Raw genomic sequence first — 27,436 nt, 5'->3', positions numbered from 1 at the left:
TCCTTGTGCCTCTTATCACGCACCTTGCACGTGAATATATTATGTGCGAGGTTAGCACTTATTAGTGTAGGTGGGGTTAAATCATATCAGTGGGTGTGAGCGGGTGGTGGGGTCGGGGGTGGCTGTACCTAGAATTAAGGAAACAAACTGTGGTCAATGTTTATTTTGAGAGCAGAAAGCTGAGAGGTGTTAATACACTTATTAACGCGGTGTGTGCATCTCGAATGCACTGAGCTTATGCATGTGGACTTTATCAAATATCGAGGCTACTTATATACTGGGTTTTCAAACCCCTGAATTACACTGTTCATATGTCACGGAGAAATATCTGTTTCCATCAGAACTGACTGAAAATGACTTGACGTTTAACCACTGGAACCCCAGCATATTCCGGGGGGAAGGTTCACCATAGCCGATCTACAAGCTCACTATGTGTCACAATGTGACCCGTTGTGAGCTTGTAGATCTGCTATTTTTGGTGAAGAGAGATGGGATGGTCTAGTATTTTTTGTCACAGCCTGAGACAGAAAAACATTCACAATAGAGGCCACATTGCACATTTACATACAGTACCCTACATAGTACTGTACATACAGTAAAGAGGTCTAAAAGCATTTTCATGAATTCTGGTGATCTCAGTATAGTTTCACCAAATGAATGGACATGCATCCCCGATTTACAGTAGATGGAAACAACACCTTAAATGTCTTTCCTCTACACTGTGAATTATGGATTTGACCTCTCACTGTCCTCAGAGGTCTAATCTGACTTCCTCCACATCTGAAAATAAACATTATGGTAACGTATTTTCAGTGGTAGAAAAGGTACTCAAATGTTTTACTTAAGTAAAAGTTTCAATAGTGCAATGTAGAAATACTCTGACTGTTACAAGTAGAAGTATCTGTCACAGCAATAGACCGGCCATCTTTGATGATATGACCACATGGGGTGGCAGCCTACATAACAAACCATTGTAAACAATGGAGCGATGGTCCCAAAATATGAGTTCTGTTCAACCAATTTCTTTTGACCAAATTGACAAATGGGCAGATGACTTAAACATCCCCAAAAGGATGAAATAGAAGGGCTACAGTAACTGGATTGATTACATCCACGGTAAAGATATTCAAGGTAAGTTTGCTCCACCATCATATTAACTATTTGTTGTTAGATTGTTCATGATTAATATGCAAAAATCACGATACAGTAAGTTAATATGATGGCAGAGCAAGCACTAGTCTGCACAGAGTAACATTGTAACCTAACTGCCATGAATATTGTGGATGTACCCTTCTATTTCATCCTTTTGGGGATGTTGATGTTGTCATCTGCCCATTTGTCGATTTGGTCAAAAGAAATTGGTTGAAAAGAACTCATATTTTTTGACCATCACTCCATTGTTTACAATGGTTTGTTCGTGGCTGCCACCTCATGTGATCAAAATGGCCGTAATAAGGTCTATGGATTAAGTAGTGAAGGTCAGTGATTGCAGACAAGTCAACCTTCCTTGTGCCATCATGACAAGAAGACTAACTATAAAAACAATAACAGATTAAGTGGAAAGAAGTGCAGCGCTAACGTAACAAGGTGTAAAGTAATCATCTTTTGGGTGCACAATGCACATAATATAGTATCTGCAAAGTGCAAACACACATTTGACTTTAATTATGTCTAGTCGGCGACCTGGCCAACTCGGGAACAATGTAAATATGGAATGAATGCCCTGCCCTTTAATGCAAACCCCATTATACCTGTTGTCATAGGATCTGTTTTGACCATCTGTTTGCCTGTGTCCCTTTATGCCCATATATGGAGATATCTGTATCTGTCTGTCTGCGTCCATTTTATGCCCGTATATGGAGATCTCTGTTAGTTCCAGAAAACCGCATATCGGGTCAGCTCGAGACCAGGCACTGCAGTCCCCGCTGCAGCGGGGAATGCGCGTGCTGAATCTGAAGCCGGTGGGACGAACGGTTCTCGAGATATTATGGCCGATGAATGTATTATTTGGCCGGTCAAATATCCTGCCGGCCAAAGTGGTCGGCCCCAAAATTGCTAATTATATACACAGTAGCCTATGTTCCAAGTTGTATGCAACACATTGTGAGCTTGTAGATCAGCTGTTTTTGCCGTATATTTCACCTACTGTTTTATGACACGCCCAGCACAGAGACGCTGGGGTTCTTGTGGTGAAATACTTTCCAGTAAAACCACGCTGAGAGTGACAGCACAAATCATATCTGTCTTTGCCGAGCCATGAGGCCCATAGGGCAGGAGCCTGCCTCTGTAGCATGTAGCGTGAGGCAAGTACGCCTCCTGGACATGACACTAGTATGTCGCAGGGACTTATCACCCAAGCCAACCCCCTTGATGATGAGTGCCAAGCAGGAGCAGCACTGGGTTCCGTTGATCAGAGTCTTTGGTATGACCCCGCCGGGGATTGAACCCCGACATCCCAGTCTCGGGGCGGACACTAACCACTAACCACAAGGCCATTGAGCTTGCCTTCGGTGTACAACAACCTATAAAACTATACTAATGTCAAATCAACAAAACCTAATACATTTATGTGTCAAAACATGATGTATTATTACCCATTACAGATAGTGTGTGTCAGGTTTGACTATTGATTAACAGTCCTGTTGAAGAAAATATTAGGTAACCACGTAATGCTGTTGTGTGTGAGTCTTACTGGAACATTAGTGGGAGATTACCGAGACAGGAAGGAACAAAAAATATGACATATTTCCCTTCCTGTACCCTGCTATCTCTGTCATCTCCACACTCTATTTACAGTGTGTGCGTTCTTGTGCCTCATATTATGTCCATGTAAGGTTTATTTGCAGTGGTGTAAGGTAACTAAGTATGGTACATGTATTTAAGTACTGTACTTAAGCACAATTTGAGGTATTTGTACTTTACTAAACTTTTACTTCTACTCCAAGACGCCTACATCTCGTATCCAAATATTGTATTATTACAAAACATACATTAACCACTTCAGCCCTATACACATTTCGTCCATTTGAAAATGTGAGCTTGTAGATCTGCTATTTTAAAAAGAGTTTTATACATTGAAAACTTGCAGGGGCATTCTACATAATGAGTACTTTTACTTTTGGTACTTTAAGTACATTTTGATGCCAATACTTTTGTACTTTTACTCAAGTACATTTTGAATTCCTCTCTTTTACTTGTAACAGAGTACTTCTACATTGCAGAATTGATACTTTTACTTAAGTAAAACATTTGAGTACTTTTTCCACCACTGGTTATTGTGCCTAAGAGAGTGTGTGTCTTGATGTTTATGTCAGTGTTTATAACTATCTGCTATGGTCTTTACTGTACTTTGTCGAATGTTTTATTTTTTATTTTTATTTTTATTTTTTGCTTCATAACTTAATTTGACTTGACTCATAGGCTACTATGCATACACAGCCAATGTGGGGATTAATTAAGTAACCAAACATGCTTGTTTTATTGTTATCACAATATGCTTGTTTTATTGCTGAAGGAAATTGATCAAGAGTACATAAAACATCTGCACTAATACAGTTGATGACAACAAAACTGAAAACATTTTAGAAGACCAATGATTCATATAGTTACCTATTATTCATATAAATTATATACACAGATAAATCTCGATTTTTTTTCTTATTTTTTTCCTTCTTTACTTTCATATAATGTTCCAGATACATTGCACTTGCAGTGGTATTTCCAATCCTTTATTGTTAAGATTTATAATGTTTTATGGCATTCATTCATTCAGCTCATGAATATCAAAAGTCCACAAATGTTCCATTTGTAAAAAGAAAAAGCAAAGCTTGATGTTCATCTCAAAGTATTGTCACAAAACCAACTGGTTGAGCTTTCTTGTAACAGGTGGGTATTACTATTTTGTGGACTCCACATGCGTGATGAGATTCTGGACCCAGGCCTGAGATGGGTCAGTGCAGAACTTCTGACCACTCTTCATGGTGAACCTGGAACAGACACAGAGAGAAGATTTTCATCACATCAGTAAATCAGTTGGCATCAGCTTCCAGACTAAATGCATTCTAATGGTCCCATTTGCATTGTTCAGGGGTAAGACTGTGGCAAGACTTGGCCTTGTCCGTGGCAAATGATAGATTTAGTTTTTACATTAACGTTACATTTTTACATTTTGCATAAACAACTAAATTTGACCTGTTTTTATGAATAAAATGGGGTGTAAATCAGGCTATGAATGATATATCCACAAACCCTTCTGTAAACATGTTAAGGACATAGGTATGAATATAACTGGAAGGTTTGGTGTATGTGGGTGCAACTGAATTGGAGATTTCTTTAGGAGTAAAACACATTTTGAGAAAAGAGCCGTTAAAGATCAGACACACCCCCATCCTATATAAACCAATTGTAACTTCAAACTCAATTTTAATCATGTTAGATTCATCAAAAACACCCGTCCTTGGTTCTGGTGACCCATACTCCTAATACGTGAGGGGGCCATGTTTCTTTGATTAATCTTTTTTGTTGTTGTTGTTATTGTCTATATACCGTATATCTATATGTTATTAAAAAATGCTGTTAACGTGGCACCTTTACATTATTATTATTATTATATCATTATAATTATTATGTTCACTGATTTACTATGACACTATGGCACATGGGAGTCCAATATATATATACCTTCGATAACTGGAAGCTCAGGCATGTGCCGTGTATAAAACTTGACATGGTTTATGCCTGAAACAGAAGCGCATCAGTACAAGGGCTGAGGTGAGGTGCAGTCTAAACGCACAGCCTTTTTGCAATTTGGAACAATCTTCCCACTAAGAGAGTGTCCATCTTATACATATTTTAAGGTTCAACTAAAAGGATGGAACATGGACAATTAAACGTGATTTCTTTTTAAAAAGGCTAAAATATTTGAGTTTTCCTGAGTTTCTAGTATTTTATGTCAAAACTATAGGTATTTTTTCTTCTGTTTGTACCCTTTTATGTAATATTTATGTGCGCTTTTTGTAACGTTGCTTGTTTTCTCAATGGGGACTACGGATTTTGAGGTAGGCTATATTTACACAACATTGTATGTGTGGTGTTCATCAATGCTGTCCCTCCCAGATATGAATGTATGAATGAAATAATCGTGACACTCACACAACGCCGTCCGTAGTACATTTAAGGTGTGTGCGCTGGAAGGACACCACGCCGACCTTAGGCAGGCGTGCTGTGCGATACACGAAGCAGCACACTTCTGGACCGCCACCTGGGAGAGAAGAAAAAGAGACACAGACACAGTCAAAATTTCCTGTCCATTAAGGTTTGTCAATACTGGAACGAGTTCCTGTCACACTAAGGGAGATCCCCACTTTCTCAGCTTTTAAAGGTCAATTGAAACAGTGGTTGAAGAGTTGTGATCATGTATGACTTGTCGGTCCACAATAGAGTAGGTCTACCCTAGCATTAGTTTTAAACCTTTCTTATTCTCTTTTTCTAATTTCTTTTCTACTGTTTTCAATATGTATTTTGTATTTGCATACTCCTTGTGCCTTGAAATAAATAAATACATTACTCAAGTACTCTAGGCTACTTAACTAACATTTTGAAGTATTTGTGTTTTGTCCAATACTTTTTCTTTTACTCCACTCCACTAATAAAACCTTTTCACAGAGAATCTGTAGTAAAGGCGTTGCTTGGTAATTATCTGTTCAGAGGTAAATATTATACTTTTACTCCACTACATGTGATTATTATTACAAAACATACAGTAACAACTTCAGCCCTATATACATTTCGTCCAATCCACAAGCTCGTAGTGAGCTTGTAGATCTGCTGTTTCCAAAAGATTTTGGAAACTTGAATTGGGACATTCCGTATACGAGGACGGGTTCTGCCAATGCATTTCAATGGGAGTGGAGCGTTTCTTTGCAGAATTCCGCAAATGGCAGCAAACCGCTCCATTCCCATTGAAATGCATTGGCAGAATCCGACTTTTACTTAAGTAAAAAAGATCTTGTACTTTTTCCACCAATGGACACAGAAACACACAGGCCAGATTAGTGGAATAAAAAAAGAAAAACTAATTTCAACAACAATGATGGTTGGCAGCTTGGAGTTTGGCTATTTTCCACTGAACTAAGCATAATCAAGCCAATACTGAAGATGGGCGTATGGCATGGATTTCTACACAGGGAGGGCAATTCTTTCTACATAAGATGCTGCATTCAAGTTCAGGAGAGTTTGGACATGGCAATTCTCTTGAATACTGCCTTCAGTCTATGGCATGGAAAGAGGGCATTTGCATTTCTTTCACCATAGTAAAAACTGCATTCATGGTCTGGAGAGGGCACAGACGGATAAAATGGCAGAGGCTCAAGTCCCCTTTGATGTCTATGTGTGCACGTGCCTGGTGGTGGGTGCTGGGTGCCTGGTCAGGGTTTTTAAGATGAGGCAAGGAGGGCTGCATGCAGCCACTCTGCTGGCTGAGATAAATGGGACATCGCAAACCCGTTGTTATTTGAGTTTATAGAGTTACTATAAAATTAATTAATAGTACCGGTAATTTAAAAATGGTCTGGCCCACTGGCGCAGCCGTCTAGGCACCTAGACTCAGTGTAGCCTGACAGTGTGTTGCAGGTTCAAGTCCTGATCCTGACAGCCTTTGTCAATCCCCATCTTTCTCCAATACCTGTCAGCCTACTGTCTATAGTTGTGTTTCCATAAACGTATTCAAAAATAGGAAGCGAATTATCAGAAATGCGCATTAAGACAAAGGGAATTTAGCCTGTTTCGTGTTTCCATTTGCGGGTGTCATTCGAATTAGTGTAGCGCTCCCTACCTCCTTGCCCCACCGTTGTGCTTAGGGTCCTTGGGAAACGGCAGGTCGCAGAAGAGCGACACAAACAAACAGCACATAAACAGAGACTGAACGTGATACTGAGACCGTTTGTTATAAGTTTAGCTTGAACAAATCTTCGTTTTAAGTTCTGTCAGAGGTTGTCTTTGCACAACAGTCTGTAAAGAGCTACAGCTGAGCTGGCACATTGTGAAAACGGGAGGAATTTCGACACAGAGTTCAGACGGTTTGTTTTGTGGGCTAATGCTAATACAATGGACCTAAAGCAGCAGGGGAAAGTGTTAACTTGGAGGACGATGGACCAGAACGTCATTATTTATTTGCATTTATTGGCTGAGCCGTTTCCATTCACTAATGCGCATTTAGTTTATTCGATAAAGCCTCAAAATCCACTTCCTCCAAGCGGGTAAGTGTTTGCGGATAATGAAAGTTTATTCGAATTTTGAAGTGTTTCCATAAAAAGTTTTTTGCGCAAAACGCTTAATGCGCATTAACAGGCTTTATGGAAACGCAACTTATCTCTAGGGATAAAAGCATAAAAAAGTAAAAATAATAATAATAATAATTATTATAAAAAAATATCATCCATATTTATTTATTTTTTGCCTTTTTTTGTGGGTACACATTTGTATTGATTTCGAATATCAATCAACGCATTAATATTATTTTTTACCTGCTCTTTTCTCTCCGGTAATAAAAAAATAATAAAAAATAGCTTGATTAATCATGCCAATTAACCAGGACAGACGAGCAAATACACTTACTCTCTTCTGCCAGAACATCCAGAGATGAGAACAGCAGCAGGCAGGCCACCATGACTGGTATGTTCTTCATCCTCATCGCTGTCATCACCACTAAGATTATCAGATTATGCTTGAAGCGTGTCAAGTCGAATGATCTGTCTCCTCTGCAGTCTCCCGTGTCTCTTATGCACCTTGCATGTGAATATATTATGTGCGAGGTTAGCACTTATTAGTGTAGGTGGGGTTAAATCATGTCAGTGGGTGTGGGTGGTGGGGTCGGGGTGGCTGTACCTAGAATGAAGGAAACTAACTGTGGTCAATGTTTATTTTGAGAGCAGAAAGCTGAGAGGTGTTAATACACTTATTAACGCCCATCCCGAAAGCACTGAGCTGATGCATAGCCTTAATCAAATATCGAGGCTACTTGTATACTGTATAGGCCTACTGGGTTTTCAAACCTTTTTTACTCAAGGGACCCCAGTAAATAACCTTTTCCTCCACGGCACCCCTGAATTACACTGTTCATATGTCACAGAGAAATATCCGTTTCCATCAGAACTGAATAAAAATAACTTTATACTTGATGTTTAACCACTTGAACCCCCAGCAGCATATTCTGGGGGAAGGTTCACCAAAAATAGCCGATCTACAGGCTCACAACGGGTCACAACGTGACCTGCTGTGAGCTTGTAGATTTGCTATTTTTGGTGAAGAGAGATGGGATGGTCCAGTATTTTTTTTTTCACAGTCTGAGAGAAAAACATTCACAATAGAGGCCACATTGCACATTTACATGCAGTACCCTACATAGTATACGTACTGGGTCTAAAAGCATTTTCATGAATTCTGGTGATCTCAGTATAGTTTCACCAAATGAATGGACATCCCCGATTTACAGTAGATGGAAACAACACCTCGTGTTTTTCCTCTACACTGTGAATTTTGGATTTGACCTCTCACTGTCCTCAGAGGTCTAATCTGACTTCCTCCACATCTGAAAATAAACATTATGATAAGGTATTTGCAGTGGTGGAAAAAGTACTCAAATGTTTTACTTAAAGTTTCAATACTGCAATGTAGAAATACTCTGTTACAAGTAGAAGTACAGGGCAAGTACAAGTACAAGTTTGCTCCACCATCATATTAACTATTTGTTGTTAGATTGTTCCTGATTAATATGCAAAAATCACGATACAGTAAGTTAATATGATGGCAGAGCAAGCACTAGTCTGCACAGATACTGTAGCAAGTCTTTGTACAGAGTAACATTGTAATCTAACTGCCATGAATATTGTGGATGTACCCATCTATTTCATCCTTTTTGGCGATGTTGATGTTTTCATCTGCCCATTTTTCGATTTGGTCAAAAGAAATTGGTTGTACAGAACTCATATTTTGGGACCATCGCTCCATTGTTTAATGGATCTAATGCAGGCTGCCACCTCATGTGGTCATGTGATCAAAGATGGCCGCGGTGTGAATAAGGTCTATGGAAGTCAACTTTCCTTGTGCCATCATGACAAGAAGCCTATAAAAACAGATTGCAGTGGAAAGAAGTGCAGCGCTAAAGTAACAAGGTGTAATTATCCGTTGGGTGCACAATGCACATCATATAGTATCTGCAAACACGCATTTGACTTTAATTATAACTAAAAGCTCGGCTGCCGTTCGGGCGGCCGAGCGTCTAGTCGGCGACCTGGCCAACTCGGGAACGACGTAAATAGGGAATGAATGCCCCGCCCTTTAATGCAAACCTCAATATACCTGTTGTCATAGGACCCGTTTTGACCATCTGTTTGCCTGTGTCCATTTATGCCCATATATGGAGATATCTGTATCTGTCTGTCTGCGTCCATTTTATGCCCGTATATGGAGATCTCTGTAACTGTCTGTCTGTGTCCCATTATGCCCGTATATGGAGATCTCTGTATCTGTCTGTCTGTGTCCCTACCATTATGGAGATCTCTGTATTTGTTTGTGCCTCTGACTGTGTTACAGACACAGTGCCGTTTCCGGAAAACCCTGATGTCAGACATCAGCTCCACATATGGAGATTCGGAACCTTTCGCGCTGGTTCCGGAAAACGACATATCGGGTCGGGTCGAGGCCAGGCACTGCACTCCCCGCTGCGGCAGGGAACATGTGTCCCGAATTTGAGGCCGGTGGGACGAACGGTCCCATTATACCTGTTTTATACCGTTTTGACCATCTGTTTGCCTGTGTCCATTAATGCCCATATATGGAGATATCTGTATCTGTCTGTCTGCGTCCATTTTATGCCCACATATGGAGATCTCTGTGTCCCTTTTATGCCTGTATATGGAGATCTCTGTATCTGTCTGTCTGTGTCCCTTTATGCCCATTATGGAGATCTCTGTATCTGTATGTCTGTGTCCCTTTATGCCCATTATGGAGATCTCTGTATCTGTATGTCTGTGTCCCTTTATGCCCATTATGGAGATCTCTGTATCTGTATGTCTGTGTCCCTTTATGCCCATTATGGAGATCTCTGTATCTGATTGTGCCTCTGACACGGCGGGGAACGCGTGTGCCGAAGTCTGTGTTGACTCATGTGGCGTACGTGATGTCAGAGCCTTTTTTGCCGGTTCCGGATATTGCCTAGCGGACATCAGCTACTATCAGTACTGTAGATCAGCTGTTTTTGCTGTATATTTCACCTACTGTTTTATGACACGCCCAGAATAGAGATGCTGGGGTTCTTGTGGTGAAATACTTTCCAGTAAAACCATGCTGAGAGTGACGTCATTAGGATACCAATTTTCATAATATGCTGAGTTTCACATTTACCCCATTCTCACACACTGTCAGCACAAATCATATCTATCTCTGCCGAGCCGTCAGGCCCATAGTGCAGGAGCCTGCCTCTGTAGCGTGTAGCATGAGGCAAGTACACCTCCTGGACACTAGTATGTCACAGGGACTTATCCCCCAATCCAACCCCCTTGATGATGAGTGCCAAGCAGGAGCAGCACTGGGTCCCATTGATCAGAGTCTTTGGTATGACCCCGCCGGGGATCAAACCCCGACATCCCAGTCTCGGGGCGGACACTCTAACCACAAGGCCATTGAGCTTGCCTTCGGTGTACAACAACCTATAAAACTATACTTATGTCAAATCAACAAAACCTAATACATTTATGTGTCAAAACATGATGTATTATTATTACCCATTACATATAGTGTGTGTCAGGTTTGACTATTGGTTAACAGTCCTGTTGAAGAAAATATTAGGTAACCACGTAATGCTGTTGCGTGTGAGTCTTACTGGAACATTATTAGTGGGAGATTACCTAGACAGGAAGAAACAAAAAATATTACATATTTCCCATCCTGTACCCTGCTATCTCTGTTATCTCCACACTCTATTTACAGTGTGTGCGTTCTTGTGCCTCATATTATGTCCATGTAAGGTTTATTTGCAGTGGTATAAAGTAACTAAGTATGGTACATGTATTTAAGTACTGTACTTAAGCACAATTTGAGGTATTTGTACTTTACTAAACTTTTACTTCTACTCCACGACGCCTACATCTTATCCAAATATTGTTCTTTTACTCCACTACATGCATTTTAGTTACTATGTAGATTTAGATTATTATTACAAAACATACATTAACCACTTCAGCCCTATACACATTTCGTCCATTTGAAAATGTGAGCTTGTAGATCTGCTATTTTAAAAAGAGTTTTATACATTGAAAACTTGGGACATTCTGCATAATGAGTACTTTTACTTTTGGTACTGTACTTTAAGTACATTTTTATGCCAATACTTTTGTACTTTTACTCAAGTACATTTTGAATTCCTCTCTTTTACTTGTAACAGAGTACTTCTACATTGCAGAATTGATTGCAGAATTTTTGCTTCATAACTAGGCTACTATGCATACACAACCAATGTGGGGATTAATTAAGTAACCAAATGTGCTTGTTTTATTGTTATCACAATATGCTTGTTTTATTGCTGAAGAAAATTGATCAAGAGTACATAAAACATCTGCACTAATACATGTAATGACAACAAAACTGAAAACATTTTAGAAGAAATGACTAATGATTAATCTTATATTCATTCTTCTTCTTAGATTCATATATATACACAGATCAATCTCGAAACTCTCCAAACTTTCATATGTTCTAGATACATGGCACATGCAGTGAATTAATCCAAAACTTTTTTTGTTAAGAATTAGATTTTTTTATGGCATACAGCTCGTGAATATCAAAATATTTCAGAGAGACCACTCAAAACAAGGATTTATAATAGAGAAATGTCAACCTTCTGAAGTCAGAGTTGCTTGAAGTCCAGTGGGAAGTTTCCGCAGTCAGTTATCATTTGGGATTTGGGGTGCTAGGGCATCTGCAATGCTTTTTTGCACTTGTTTACACTATTTTTGCATTTGCACTATTTTGCATTATATATGGATTATTGCATTATATCTGGTGGATTAACAACAAGGGTTCATATTTTAGATTGTAATTAGAGAAAAGAAAAAGTGAGTGTTATAATGTTTTAATTTGCTTCGTTCTATTGTTTTATACAATCTAAAATATGAACCCTTGTTGTAAAAAACTAAAGTTGTCCTTTAACGTCACCACAAGTTAAGGGGGAGAACCACCCATTTTCAATATTGAACTATATCAACCTCCAAATCAATCCTCCAGTTCTAGGCAACACAGAAGGGGTGGGGGGGACTTTTTTCTTATTTCCAACAACAACTCAAAGGAATTAATATTAATGGCATAGTTAAATGTTGAAATTGGATGGTTCTGCCGTTTAAATGGATGACCTGTTCCATTTGTAAAAGAGCAAAGCTTGCTGTTCATCTCAAAGCATTGTCACAAAACCAACTGGTTGAGCTTTCTTGTACCAGGTGGGTGTTACGGTTTGGACTCCACGTATCTGATGAGATTCTGGACCCAGTCCTGAGATGGGTCAGTGCAGAACTTGACACCATTCTTCATGGTGAACCTGGAACAGACACACATAGAGAGAAGATTTTCACATCAGTAAATCAGTTGCCATCAGCTTCCAGACTAAATGCATTCCAATGGTCCCATTTGCATAAGACTGTGGCAAGACTTGGCCTTGGTCCGTGGCAAATCGATTACGTTTTTACATAACATTAAAATTCTATTACTTTGATCATAACACCTGATACATTTTGTTTTTACAAACATTAAATTTCTTTATTTTGGTCTTAAGACCCAATCATAACATTACAATTAGTATGTTCACTGATTTACTATGACACTATGGCACATTGGGAGTCCACTATTAGCACAGTGGCTCTCCACGCCATGCGGTGCGAGTGTTCTGGGCGAGCGTTCCGCACCGTGGGTCTAGCAGTCTGCCTGGGGCGAGCATATTGACATCTTGGTATCTTTTTGACCCTTGTGTGAAAACAAACACTCTTCTGAATCTATATCTATATGTGAACTGCATTTGTAGAATGTGTTCAATGTTTACGTATTATTTGTACAATACAATCCTATATATATATTATATATAATTTACCTTCAATAACTGGAAGCTCAGGCATGTGCCATGTATAAAAGACACATGCCTTTACATGGTTTATGCCTGAAACAGAAGCCCGACACGGGCATCTGTACAAGGACCGAGGTGAGGTGCAGTCTAAACACACGCACAGCCTTTAAATTAGAACAATCTACCCACTAAGAGAGAGTCCATCTTTTGCATATTTGAAGGTCCAACTGAAAGGATGGAACATGGACAATCAAACATGAACATTTTTAAAAAGGCTAACATATTAATCAAACGTGAACATTTTTAAAAAGGCTAAAATATTTTAGTTGAGTCTCTAGTATTTTATGTCAAAACTAGGGCTTTTTTAGTGTTGATTTTTCTCTTCTCTTTGTACGCTTACGGGTACACATTTGTGTGTATTACCCCCTCAGGCCGGGAACACATTTTTGTGTACGTAGTACAGTAATTTTTCAAAAGATATTTAAGTTTTTCTGATTTTCCTATGAAAGCCAAAGGTGTAAGCTATCAAATAGTTTTGGAATTTTGTTTTTAGCTGCTACAGAGGCTGATCGTTTTCCAGAAAAACAGTGGGTTTTCAAATCGGACATAGGTCTTTAAGGCTTTTTTTTTTCAAATCGGACTCCGGCCTAAATGGTTTAAGTAATGTGCTCTTTTTGTAACGTTGCTTGTTTTCTGAATGGGGACTACGGATGAAATCCAGTGTAGGCTATATTTACACAACATTGTATGTGTGGTGTTCATCGATTATGTGCTGTCCCTCCCAGATACAGTTAACGTAAAAATGAAAAAGTAACATAATACTTACACAACGCCGTCTGTAGCACAGTGAAGGTGTGTGCGCTGGAAGGTCACCACGCGGTCTTTAGGCAGGCGTGCTGCACGATACGAGAAACAGCACTCAGCTGGACCGGCATCATTGGCTGGGAGAGAGAGGCGAAGAGACAAAGACAGTGATGTAATGCAGTGGTTCTCAACCTTTTCAGGCCGCGATCCCCAAAATAATCATATTCTAACTGGGAATCCCCCACCCTGATGAGCATTAAGAGTTGAGACATTACATTTTGAATAACTCGGTTCTATTGTGAAAATATCAGCTCTACATGTATGCTCACAACGCCCAACGCAAGGTGTGTTGTGAGCATGTAAATCGTCTATTTTCACAATTTCAGCCTCTATAATATTTGACAATTTGGCCAATGTTTAATTTGTCATTTTAGATGTACCACTTTACCACTGATGTGTGTGTGTGTGTGTGTGTGTGTGTGTGTGTCATCATTATATCATTATAAATCATTATTATATATAAATCATTATATCACACAAATATATACGCTTACTCTCTAGTGCCAGGACATCCAGAGATGAGAACAGCAGCAGGCAGGCCACCATGACTGGTATGTTCTTCATCCTCATCGCTGTTATCACCACTAAGATTATCAGATTATGGTTGAAGCGTGTCAAGTCGAATGATCTGTCTCCTCTGCAGTCTCCCTCCTTGTGCCTCTTATGAACCTTGCATGTGAATATATTATGTGCGAGGTTAGCACATATTAGTGTACCGGTAGGTGGGGTTAAATCATATCAGTGAGTGCGGGTGATGGGGACGGGGGTGGCTGTACCTAGAATTAAGGAAACAAACTGTGGTCAATGTTTATTTTGAGAGCAGAAAGCTGAGAGGTGTTAATACACTTATTAACGCGGTGTGTGCATCCCGAATGCACCGAGCTTATGCATGTGCACTTTATCAAATATCGAGGCTAATTGTATACTGGGATTTCAAACTCTTTTGACTCAAGGCACTGCAGTAAATAACCTTTTCATCCATGGCACCCCTGAATTACACTGTTCATATGTCACAGAGAAATATCAATTTCCATCAGAACTGACTGAAAATGACTTTATACTTTATGTTTAACCACTGGAACCCCAGCATATTCCAGGGGAAAGGTTCACCAAAAATAGCCGATCTACAAGCTCACTATGTGTCACAACGTGACCCGTTGTGAGCTTGTAGATCTGCTATTTTTGGTGAAGAGAGATGGGATGGTCTAGTATTTTTTGTCACAGCCTGATGCAGAAAAGGCCACATTGCACATTTACATGCAGTACCCTACATAGTATACGTACTGGGTCTAAAAGCATTTTCATGAATTCTGGTGATCTCAGTATAGTATCACCAAATGAATGGACATCCCCGATTTACAGTAGATGGAGCAACACCTTAAATGTTTTTCCTCTACACCGTGAATTTTGGATTTGACCTCTCACTGTCCTCCGAGGTCTAACTTCCTCCACATCTGAAAATAAACATTATGGTAATGTATTTCCAGTGGTGGAAAAAGTACTCAAATGTTTTACTTAAAGTTTCAATACTGCAGTGTAGAAATACTCTGTTACAAGTAGAAGTACGGAATTCTAAATTTACTTGAGTAAAAGTATAAACGTATTGGCATCCAAAAGTAAAAGTACACATTTTTGGATATTATACAAGCAAGCACAGTGGCTGTCTGTCACAGCAATGGATTAAGTGGGTGATGGTCGGTGATGCAGGCAAGTCAACCTTCCTTGTGCCATCATGAAAAGTAGCCTAACTATAAAAACAGGAACAGATTGCATCTGTGATTAAGTGGAAAGAAGTGCAGCGTTAACATGACAAGGTGTAATAATCAGTTGGGTGCACAATCCACATAGAGTATCTGCAAACACGCAAGTGACTTTAATTGTAATATTATGGCCGATAAATGTATTCTTTGGCCGGTGAAATATAATTCTGCTGGCCAAGGTGGCCAGCCCCAAAATTGCCTAGCGGAAACCCTGGTCCTAATTATGGAAAAGTGGAACAGTGTAGGGTGAAACATGCAGACAGAGAGCTTTAGAAAGATGACACTGGCATAACTTGTCTGTTTCAACAGGCAGTCAGATATGGGTCTAATTTCTCGTAGAATTCTTAAACTAAAATTGCTATTATATATACAGTTGGCCTATGTTGTTCTATTTCTCTGTTTGGTTTGTATTTGGTCCTAATTACATGACGTGTCGCTTCGGTGTGGGAGGAGAGAGCCTGTCTATGGGAGGAGACACACCTGACTCCACTCTTCCCCTGAGTAGGCTAGGCATGCTGTCTCTCTCTCCTACCAGGACATTTTTGTTTGGTTGCTTCTTGCTTCTACATTTGCACATACGCTACATTTCACATTCACACATCTACTCATTCACTGCACTACTGCTAGCACTGCACCACATTGTAGATGAAAAAATATATAATCTTTTCTGATTAAGCATGCAGCAGCATGCAGCAAAAACAAATCACTTTTTAGACTACTAGCCTACTACTCAAGTTAATGTCGGCTACTTTGTTATTGCCCTCCACTGCTGCTTAATCATTTTAAATAATCAATGTTGTATCCCTATTACATTAGAACAGATTGAGCACTGAAACAAAGACTATTCTTTGAGACACGCATATGGGCATTTGGATGCTTGGCCGTGTCCGCCATTGCTTCTCCGGGTAGCTTTCACCAATGGAATTGTATTATGGAGCGTACGTGCACGTTGTTAAATTTAATGGGTTTATTTCGTCATTGTGGAGCATATGGTGAAGTATTGCAAAGCAGGTAATTGCAACAACCTCTGATGTAGTGAAGAGTGAAAACAGGGCCGCCAAATATTCAAAACTCTCTGCGATTCTGCCAATAATCATATTGCTTTAGTTTCTTGCCAGGCCAAACAAGGGAATCATGTGGCTTTGATCCCTTTCCCCTATTCACTCATACAGGACATGACATAATATGTGTGTAGGCAGAAGAGTATTACAGTAAGTAGCTACAGTAGGCTATATCTAAGTGGGTCTTCAATCAAATGCCGTGAAACTGCTGAACTTTGATGTCTTTGAGGTCAAAGATGAAGACAACAAAGGTAAGAGACGGAACTTTTACTTTTCCACGCTGGTTATGGTTTATATGATTGGATTATAAACATTTTGCATGGCCGGCGGCCGCTGCATTGACAAAATATATCAAATATTGACAGCTGACACTCACTTTTCTTTTTCTTTTACATTTGGAACCCCCTTAGGAACCCAGGGGGTCCTTGGACTGCTGTTAAAACAGCCAGCAAGGCTTTTATTTGGTTCAATGTAGCCGCAAATTGCAACACTAGATTTTATTTTAATCTGATGAATCTAGGGTTGCAATACCTCCCATAGGCAGCCAACGCATCAAAACAGTTTTTTGCTATCTGATTGTATTAAACGGCGTCAAACTCACCAATATTGGGGCTGTATGGAAAGCTTGGAATTTACTCTTTCTATCTGCAAAGTGTTTGTTTCATAAAGATCCACTGTAGACATGTTAGGAGCTACTTTCTATCAAGAAATTGGCTTCAGGTGATTATTTTTTCTAAGTGCTGGAGTTTGGGAGCGCTTGTGGGAAGTCACTCAGCGGTCCTGTGTACCAGCTGGTTCTAAATGTCACATAATGCATAATGCAGGAGGCAGCGGGACGCTGCGTTATAGAAGACGAGCGCTTCCGAAGTTCAACACTTAAAAAATAACCATGTCTGCTCGGATTTCTTGACAGAAAGTAGCTCATAACATGTCTACGGTGGAGTTTTATGAAAGAAACTCTTTGCAGATAGAAAGAGGATACTCCGAGCTTTCCATAGAGCCCCAATATAGGTGAATCTGAAGTTGTTTATTACAATCAGATAGCAAAAAACTGTTTTTATGTGTTGGCTGCCTATGGGAGGTATTGCAACCCTAGATTCATCCGATTAAAATAAAATCTAGTGTTTCAATTTGCGAAAGTGTGTTGTATTGATTAGTGTGTATTATTGGCAGTGTGTGTTGTATTCAGGCTCAGAAGACACACCTGGCATTGTATTATTAAGATTTTTTTTGTATTATGTTTTTGTTACAGTAAAGCTATTTATGATGCAAATAGTGCATCCTGTAGTGTAAATCCTGTATAGGATCAAATATACAGGTGTTTTCTTTAACTGGGGAACCCCAACCCACCATGACAAGTACTAAGAGTTGAGGCATTACATTTTTTAACATTCTATTCTAATGTTCTATTGTAAAAAATAGATCTGCATGCTCACATTATTGTAAGTCCCTCTGGTTAAGAAGCGTCTGCTAAAATGCCTACATTGTAAATGTGACTGCGATGTAACTATAGAAGGTGTGTAGTATGGTGTCTGGGTGAGACTGTGAGATAGCAGATAAGAATCTGAGTGAGTGAGTGAGAGCACCCTGAGAGAACCCTCGCATCACTATGGGCAACGTTAGCCGAAAATAGCAGATCTGTACAAGCTCGCAATGCGTCACAGACCAGCTGCGCTGTGAGCTTGTAGATCGGCTATTTTCGGCAAAGAGGTAGGCCCCTATATGGTGTACAGGGGGTGAAAAAAGGGCCGATCAAGTACCAAACCAAAGGTCATGTTTACAAAGTATTGAGGGTTTAAGTCGTTAAATATCTGAAATTTTTTTTTTTAACATGATTTCTGAAAATGAACATTTCAACATGAATCCAGTGTGTAGTGGAGGTCCCTGCTTCATCTCTTCCTCAGCTAAAGGGTCCTTGGCCTGGAAAACAACAACAACTAAATCAGAAGTCCACGGGACAAAATGAAAAACATCAATATGCTCAATATCTGTGCAATGTGTCTATGCTAATAGATGAGTTTTTGTGTTTTCACGTTGGCCTAAATGTATCTGTGTACTTTTAACAGTTGGTCCCCTAAATGCTACCATAATAGTAGTAAGATTGGAGCATGTACGTACGAGTCTTGAGATTCAGAGTTTTAATTTCCATTATAGCTTTTAAGCGGGGGATTTTTGTATCCATATAATCTCTCTCTCTCTCTCTCTCTCTCTCTCTCTCTCTCTCTCTCTCTCTCTCTCTCTCTCTCTCCCTCCCCCCCCCAGTCCATCACCCGGTATTATGCAACTGCCATTAAGTGTGTGTGTGTGTGTGTGTGTGTGTGTGTGTGTGTGTGTGTGTGTGTGTGTGTGTGTGTGTGTGTGTGTGTGTGTGTGTGTGTGTGTGTGTGTGTGTGTGTGTGTGTGTGTGTGTGTGTGTGTGTGTGTGTGTGTGTGTGTGTGTGTGTGTGTGTGTGTGTGTGTGTTTTAGTGACAGATAATACGTGTAGTTTGGGGGAGGGAGTACCTAGAATTAAGGAAACAAACTGTGGTCAGAGTTTGTGGTGAGCACAGAAAGCTGAGCTGTTACTTTCATAACACTGTGTGCGTGCATCCTGAATGCGCTGAGATGGTGCATAGATAATGTCCTCTTAGTTATGCTACACAGGCTGCTTGATACTGTAGTGTAAAGCAGGGGTCGTCAACGTTTTCAGGCCAAGGCCTTAGTCGAGAGAGAACTATATGTTCATAGATTCCATATAGTTTCATTGTTTGACAGCACAATCATCAGTGTATTTTGGATTCATGTCAATTTGTGTTTTTAGATGTACCAATTGAACTGTCAATATTTTCACTCTGTATACTTAGTCTGCACTTTCACTTTTTCTAGTCTATACTTAGTGTTTTCTTTACAACAAGCTCTTTGCCGAAAATAGCACTGCAAGGCATTGTGAGCTTGTAGATCGGCTAGATTTTTGGCTAAAGTTCTCAGAATATGGACGCTAGGATTTAAGTAGTCTTTGGAGATTTGGAGGACCCCTGTAGTAACTCTGAGGACCCCACAGGGGTCCTGGACCCCTGTTGAAGACTCTTGCATGTAATGTTTAAATTTAATATAGTCATTATTGTTGTTATTCCTGTTCTTATACTATATTTATACTATATTTCTCTGTATCCGCTCTATCCTATCTCTGAGAGCTCCACACTCTAATTCCACTGTATTCTTTATTCAAATGGCAACACTTAAACAAGCAGGCACGCACACAGTTCAATGAAGTGTCCTCTTCTAACCCAAAGACACTGACATTAACATTCAACCCTATGTGCAAAGACGCCATCTGCTGGCCGTTGAGGTGTAGTTGGATTGCATGAAGGGGTATGCCAACCAGGCCCAGGCCTAAGGGTCAGAGAGGCCTTGAACTGAGACCAACTCAGGGGAGTTTATCTGCAAACAAAAACCACCCTAGGAATTTTAAATCACATCGGTTATAGTGTTATTGTTAAAGGATCGATGCACTGTCATTCAATTCCTGGAAATATTTAGAAATTAGAAAAGCTGTTTTCCTGGCCTTGAAAAGATTTGGAATGAAACAAAATGTTTTGTAAAATGTTTGGATGTACAATGTTTTTGGCTATTGATTTTGTTCATAAAATACATATCCCAAAACATGTTAAGCTGTTAAAATGGAGTGCCGTGCTGCAAGAGCTGTCTGCATGCAGCCTAATTTCTACAGGATGTAGGCTATACAGGAAAGAATAGATCTGCATGCTGAGGATACGATGCAACATGATACGTCGTTAGTGTGTAGATCTGTTCTTTTTGTCACGTGAGTCTGTTTTGGTGCATTGATGGCACACATGTAGGCCTACTGTATTAGAGCTTCATTTTTGCACCGTATGATTGCCATTAGCAAATAAGGAAATGGGGTGAAATACTTTGGAAAAGTTATGAAAATTAATTGTTAAAAATATGTCTGTTTTAAATGAGAAATGTAAGTAAAAGTAGTGAAAGTGGGTATATTAACTGATCAGTCAGTCTATCAAATTGATGCAAACTAAAGACGTCCGGTAATATGGTCTGTTTTGCAAGCCAGTAGTGAAACTAACTAATTTTCTCACTACATTTTGAAACTGATGACAAGACAGAAATATGTCTGAGTTACAGAAGAGGTCAGTTTGATCATCGACCTTTGAATGTGTTGCTGTATCTCACACTAAACAAATGATGCTGAATTGCGCTATATGAACGTTTTCTTTGGCTTGTACAGTATATCTATGCAGTATAGTACTTATTATTACACCTTTTGTGGTGCTTAAACTAAACTGAAGAACCAACAGCTGAACAGGTGTTTTGTTTAGCAGAGGTGCTATATACCATCTCAACAACTGCAAAGAACCACTGAAGATTGGCCAAAAAGTATCCTTGTGGATATATTATTGATGGTTTTTTTTCCCCCTTTTATTTATTTTTTTAACCATGGAGAATATTCACTTGCGCTACTATGCAAACACAGCCAAACTATGGATTGAGGAAATCAAAATGCTTGTTTTATTGTAGCAGATTCATCGATAAAATATATGTTTACAGCGCTCCATTAAATAACTGATGAAAATAAATCAGCAAAACACACACACACACACACACACACACACACACACACACACACACACACACACACACACACACACACACACACACACACACACACACACACACACACACACACACACACACAAAACAACACTGATCACACAATAATGCAAAATGCCCACAATTTTTTTCTGCTTTTGAATTTGCTGTTTAAAGCACATTATTGGATGCAGAAAACAAAAGAAAGTATAAAAACCTGGGAGATTACCACAAGTTAAAGGGTTGGGTTCACCGAAAACACTTTTCTCTATCGGTTACTCAACCCATGGAGACTTGAATTCATAGATAATCTTTAGCTTTTGTCGCATTCCTAAGCCAATAATTTGGTGACAGTGGTTCCTTATGAAGACACAAAGTGTCTGCTTTGTTCCTTATGGAGACACGACGAGTCTCCTCAAATGATTGTCTTAAGAATGTGACAAAAGCATATCCATGAATTCAAGTCTCCACGGGGTGAGTAATCAAATCATTTTAGGGGTGAACTATCCCTTTAACTGGGGGTGACCCATTTGTCATAAAGCAAAGCATGTTCATGTCAAACCATTGTCACAAAACCAACTGTCAGGTAACTGTTTTTGTACCAGATATTAGCATGAATGAATCCCCCCCAAACCCTCTATTATGATTGGCTTATTGGTCAGGACTCTCAGGAGCCGTTCTGGCCTCCACGTGGGTGATGACATTCTGGACCCAGTCCTGAGTCCGGTCAGTGCAGATCTTGGCACCGTTCTTCATTGTGAACCTAGAACAGACAGACGCAGAGAGAAGTTGCTCATTAATTAGGAGGTTGCCGTGGCTCACGGGTAGAGAAACCGTCAACAGAACACAGAGGGTTCCCGAAGGGTTCCCAGTTCGAATCCGGGCTCCCCCAGAGTTCGTTGAAGAGTCCTTGGCTTGAACAAGACTCTGAACACCTAGTTGCTCCTGGTGAGCAGGTTGGTGCCTTGCATGGTTTCCTTCACCATTGTCGGTGTATGAATGTGTGTGTGAATGGGTGAATGTAAAGCGCCTTGGATGAAGGCACTACAGTATATAAATGTACCATTAGGTGGTTTCCTTTTTACATTGTATTCATAGTCCACTAACCACTCAAAATGATCAATCAGTGAGTGTAATCGACCAAGTCAGGATCACAATCATTGATTCCGAATGGAGACACAAATGCATTTGGGTAGGAATGCAACAAAAACAAAAAATATAGCCTATATTATTGAACTCAAGTCTCCATGGGGTGAGTAAATTGATAAAAAAAATATAAGCGTTTAGTCGGTTAATTTTGTCTATAAAATGCATTGTATTTTGTCGTAATTTTACACTTGGTTGCATGCTGAAAATAACCGATCTATCAGCTCACAAGCTTGTAGAACTGCTATTTTCAGAGCGCAACACCCGAGCGCAACCGAACATAAAATGACTTGAAATTGGAAATACTCAAGTAAAAAAAAATCTAAAATCAAAAAAGTACAGTACTTGAGTAAATGTGCTTAGTTACTTTGCACCACTGGGTACACAATGCAATAGTTAATATAAGGCAGTGGTTCTCAACCTGTGGGTCGGAGTCGGGACCCCGAGGGGTTCAGAATCTTTTTTTTTTGGGGGGGGGGGGGGGGGTTCCCATGATAATTAGCTTAACGTGCAACATTGTTTTCTCTCTCAACAGACCAACATAAAGTGTGAGTGTATAGGTGGCATGCACATTTCTAAAGTGACAATTTATGGACATTTTAATAACTCTAAAATGACAAATTAAACATTGGACAAATTGTCAAATATCATAGGCAGAAATTGTGAAAATACATGCACACATGCACACATGCCTTGCGACGCGAGGCGTTGTGAGCATATGTACATCTGCTATTTTCACAATAGAATGTAGATCTGCTATTTTCACAATAGAATAGTTATACAAAATGTAATGCCTCAACTCTTAGTGCTTGTCAGGGTGGGGTGGTCCCCCAGTTAAATAATTTTTAAGAGATTATTATTATTTTTATTTTGGGGGTCGCGGCATGGAAAGGTTGAGAACCACTGATGGAAGGTAACACTTACACAATGCCGTCTTGGACGCACTGAGCTCCCGTGCGCCTGAAGGCCACCACATTGTCCTTGGGCAGGCGTTTGGCGAAGAAGCTGAAGCAACACTCGTCTGGACCGAAGCCGCCTAGGAGAGGGAGAAACAGTCAGAGACAAACAGGGGATTAATTAACAACAACCAACTTTGATCGTCATGAAAAAAAATCGCTCTTTCAAATCTCTTTCATGATTAAGACCTGAGGCCGATTCTACAAAAAAAATCTTCAAAATCCTTCTAAAGGTTTTTGAAAAACGTATGTTTCTATTTCAGTGGTTCTCAAACTTTTTCATCTCAAAGACCCCCCAAAATTATATGTATTTGACCCCGAGAAAGAAAGATTTGAACGAATGTTCACTTTACACTATTCAAAAGATTTTTCAAAAATATTCATGATTTTTCAAAAATAGCGGATTTACAAGCTCATAGCGCAGCACTCGTACCGCGCTATGAGCTTGTATATCTGCTATTTTTTAATAGCCAAAGTATAAAATAATGGTTAAAAGTGGTTAAAAGGACACGGATGCGTTCCTGGTCTAAATGGGTTTTTAAAGTAATGATAATCAAAAAACAAAACAAAAAAAGATCTTACTCTGAGTTTGTGCCAGGACATCCAGAGATGAGAACAGCAGCACGCAGACCACTAGAATAACTGGTATCTTCTTCATCATTGTTGTCTGTCTGTATGTCTGTCTCTGCAGTCTCCCTCTCTCGCCCTGTAGCCTATATTGTATTGTGAGATATTGTCTTATATATTATCTGGTTACATAGTAGTGTAGGTTGTGTGTGTTTGGGGGGGCGGGGAGTAGCCTACCTAGAATCAAGGAAACAAATAGCGGTCGATGTTTGTGGTGAGAACAGAAAGCTGAGAGCTGGTGATGATGCACTTATGGTAACAACACTCTGTGTGCATCCTGAATGCACTGAACTGACACGATGCACTTTATCAAATATCTACATAGCAAATTATGCTGCTTATAATATAAATGATGATGCTAATAAAGCACTCACACTGACGTGGAAAAATGTATCCTGCTATAATCAAATGCTCAAAATACAAGGACTTGCTACAGTATAATGTATTATTTTTATCACATCATCTTTTTTTTAGGCTGCAGGCCCTTGGTTGCACAATCAGAAACACTACAACAGGTTTGCAAAGATGATTAGAAGGAAAACCACTGTGTTTGCTTCGTTTACAGTCTGCCCCTCTTTTTCTCTCTCTCTCCTCAGTGTTTCTTTCAAAGGGCTGCATACTCCACTTTTAGAGTAGAGTTTAATTCGGTTCGGCTCTGTCCAAACTACAATATGACGTTGTTCAGAGGTTCGGGGGGCGGTTATAGCGCCATTAAGTCGCCTGTTCAGTGCTGCCGAGATGTTGTGACACCCCGAACAGAATTATAACTCGGCTCTAAAAGTGGAGTAGGCTATGCATTGGCCCTAAGGCAGGTGAGATCGCACTTATGCAGACGGAGGCATGGCTTGCCTACGGCCACTACGCCTCTGCAAGCATGAAGTGATCTGGCTATGAGAAGAGCAGAAGTGAACAGAATGGCCCGAAAAAGACATTCAGTGACTGAGCTTAAAAGCATAACTTTTTTTTTTTTTTCAGGCCAGGGACCCCTTAGCTGAGAGAGAGATGAAGCATATATACTGTTTTTATAGTTTTCATAGATGGCTTCATAGACTTGTTTGCCTACTATCATCGTGTAGCGTTATGTTGGATTCATTTTAAAATGTATTTTCAGACAGTTAACCACTTAAACCCTCAATATTTAGTAAACTTGTGCTAGATCTGCTCTTTGGTTCCCCTTAACAAAACCTTTTTTGCAGAAAATAGCTGATCTACTACCTCACAACGCCTCGTGCATGAGCTTTGGAGCACTCCTATTTTCAGCTAATGTTCCCCTCAGAAAAGGGATCTATAGGGTTCAAGTGGTTAATGTAAAAAAAAAGGTTTCTTATCGCACGCATGATTTACATGGTGGCTCCCCTGTAGAAACATTCATTCATTAATTCATTCTCGATATTACTCTGAGTAGGCAAGTTAAACTCATTTAACTTTATTTAAAAGCAGTGGGCTTGGTTTTCAGGTGCCACAAAGAAATCCTCCATTCAATTTTCCCATATAGATTTACATATAATATATCGTCGTTGTCGGGTGGAAAACCTTGTGTGTCCAAGACCGTTTTGTATTTATCATTTTAAAAATGAACTAAACAAGTGAAAATAGCCGATCTACAAGCACTAGGGGTGTAACGATATAGTAACTGTATCGAAATATCGTTTTTAACTTCAAAAATCGAAGTATATCGAAATGAAAACAGCTAAAATCGAATCATATCGTTTTATTTTGTATCGTATCGAATCGGCAGTGCAAAGAATCGATTGTATCGATACTGCCCACTTGTGCATTATATTTAGCATTTTTAAGAAGAAAACATTTAAAGGAGGAGTTTAATTACTTTTCCTTTCCAAATAGCTACACTGGTCTATCGATAAATGTGTGTAATCTCTGGGTTCATGTCAAGGTGCAGTTTTTTTTTTTATATACAATGTCCATGTATTTGGCAGATAATCACTGTGTTTACTTATTTATATCCATAATAATACATGTTTCCCTTAAAAACCTGTACTATCCACACCTTTCACACAGATTTAATTTCTTTGCTAAATAGTTACTATATCGATTTTAAATCATTGAATCGAATCGTATCGTATCGCCATGAATGAACCAATATCGTCCATGTATCGTATCGTCAACCATGTATCGGGATATGTATCGAATCGCTATTAAAATGTATTGTTACACCCCTAACAAGCACACAACCACCGCGAGGCGTTGTGTGCTTGTAGATCGGCTGTTTTCACTACTTTAGTGCGACAGCCTTGCATGATGAAGCAGGGCTTTACTTGGTGAAAAAACGTACAAACTTGAAACTTGGAGATACAAGGTTTCTGCCCGACAGTGACGATATGTAAATCTATATGGGACTACTATAAACAGAAACAGAAATGACAAATGTCACATATTTCTACAGATGCTTCAAATTGCCACAAAACCTGTGACACCCAGTCATTTTGGGGATAAACAAAACAAAACACTGCACAAAACAAATACATTTTGGTCTGATAATGACTTTTAATCTACTTTCTTACCCCTGCTCAGGGGGCTTTTGCGTAGGAAGGACGCAAACCCCCGAAGGGGGCTTTTTATCTAGTAGTTCTAATTGACAGGCTTAGAGAGTCTGAGTGAGTGTATGGGGGCTGTTGCAACACTCAAACCACAGCAGCAAAAGGAACTTTTCAAAACCACCACGCTCCTACACGTGCGCGCACACACACACACACACACACACACACACACACACACACACACACACACACACACACACACACACACACACGGAAACACACACGGAAACACACACGCAAACACACACACGCACACACCCCATGTCTTCTATAGGCCTAAGAAGGAAATAGTACTGTGCCGTGTGTGCTTCCACCCAATAACATTGAACTCAACCCTACGTGCAAAGACTGTACACTGCTGGCTGTTACATAGGCTCTGCATTGACCACAATCATGACTGCAAAGCAAGATAATTTACTGAATCAGGAATCCACTCTCATAGGGTAGTTTGGTGTGACCGTTCACTAGCGGCGTATTACTATATTGCAGTATTGATACTTTTACTTATGTAAAAAAATGTAGTACTTTTTCCACCTCTGCTATCTTGTGCTCTCTCTCCACTCCTGCATGGTCCTGTTTGTTTTAGCTCAAAAACTCAAAATACTTGTGGTATCCCCGACCCCCAAATGGGTCCTGACCCACTGTTTGGGAACCAGTGCTCTAGATCAGTGGTTCTCAACCTGTGGGTCGTTCCCCAAATTATTTTGGGGGGTCCCCAGATCATAATTAACTCACTGTGCAACATTGTTTTCT

General features: G+C 39.8%; 3 protein-coding genes across 3 annotated transcripts; all 3 read right to left on the bottom strand.

The window, feature by feature from the left end:
- Positions 1-3,568: 3,568 nt before the first annotated feature.
- LOC308300383 (regakine-1-like) lies at positions 3,569-7,724 on the bottom strand. Its single transcript, XM_080744200.1, has 3 exons — positions 7,615-7,724; positions 5,152-5,260; positions 3,569-3,986 (listed from the first exon to the last, which is right to left on the bottom strand). Exons 1-3 carry the CDS (start codon positions 7,697-7,699, stop codon positions 3,896-3,898), a joined length of 285 nt encoding a protein of 94 aa, XP_080600326.1. The 5' UTR covers positions 7,700-7,724; the 3' UTR covers positions 3,569-3,895.
- Positions 7,725-11,571: 3,847 nt separating this feature from the next.
- Positions 11,572-14,616, bottom strand: LOC308300384 (C-C motif chemokine 14-like). Its single transcript, XM_080744201.1, has 3 exons — positions 14,464-14,616; positions 13,932-14,046; positions 11,572-12,586 (listed from the first exon to the last, which is right to left on the bottom strand). Exons 1-3 carry the CDS (start codon positions 14,537-14,539, stop codon positions 12,496-12,498), a joined length of 282 nt encoding a protein of 93 aa, XP_080600327.1. The 5' UTR covers positions 14,540-14,616; the 3' UTR covers positions 11,572-12,495.
- A 6,712-nt stretch (positions 14,617-21,328) lies between these two features.
- On the bottom strand, positions 21,329-24,209 carry LOC308300490 (C-C motif chemokine 4-like). Its single transcript, XM_080744337.1, has 3 exons — positions 24,081-24,209; positions 23,467-23,578; positions 21,329-22,159 (listed from the first exon to the last, which is right to left on the bottom strand). Exons 1-3 carry the CDS (start codon positions 24,157-24,159, stop codon positions 22,048-22,050), a joined length of 303 nt encoding a protein of 100 aa, XP_080600463.1. The 5' UTR covers positions 24,160-24,209; the 3' UTR covers positions 21,329-22,047.
- Between the last annotated feature and the right edge of the window lie 3,227 nt (positions 24,210-27,436).

Source organism: Nannobrachium achirus (genome assembly GCF_963921795.1).
Source record: "Nannobrachium achirus genome assembly, chromosome: 16".
Lineage (NCBI taxonomy): Eukaryota > Metazoa > Chordata > Actinopteri > Myctophiformes > Myctophidae > Nannobrachium > Nannobrachium achirus.
Note: the sequence above shows the minus strand (reverse complement) of the source record. Positions and strands in the feature narration are given on the sequence as shown.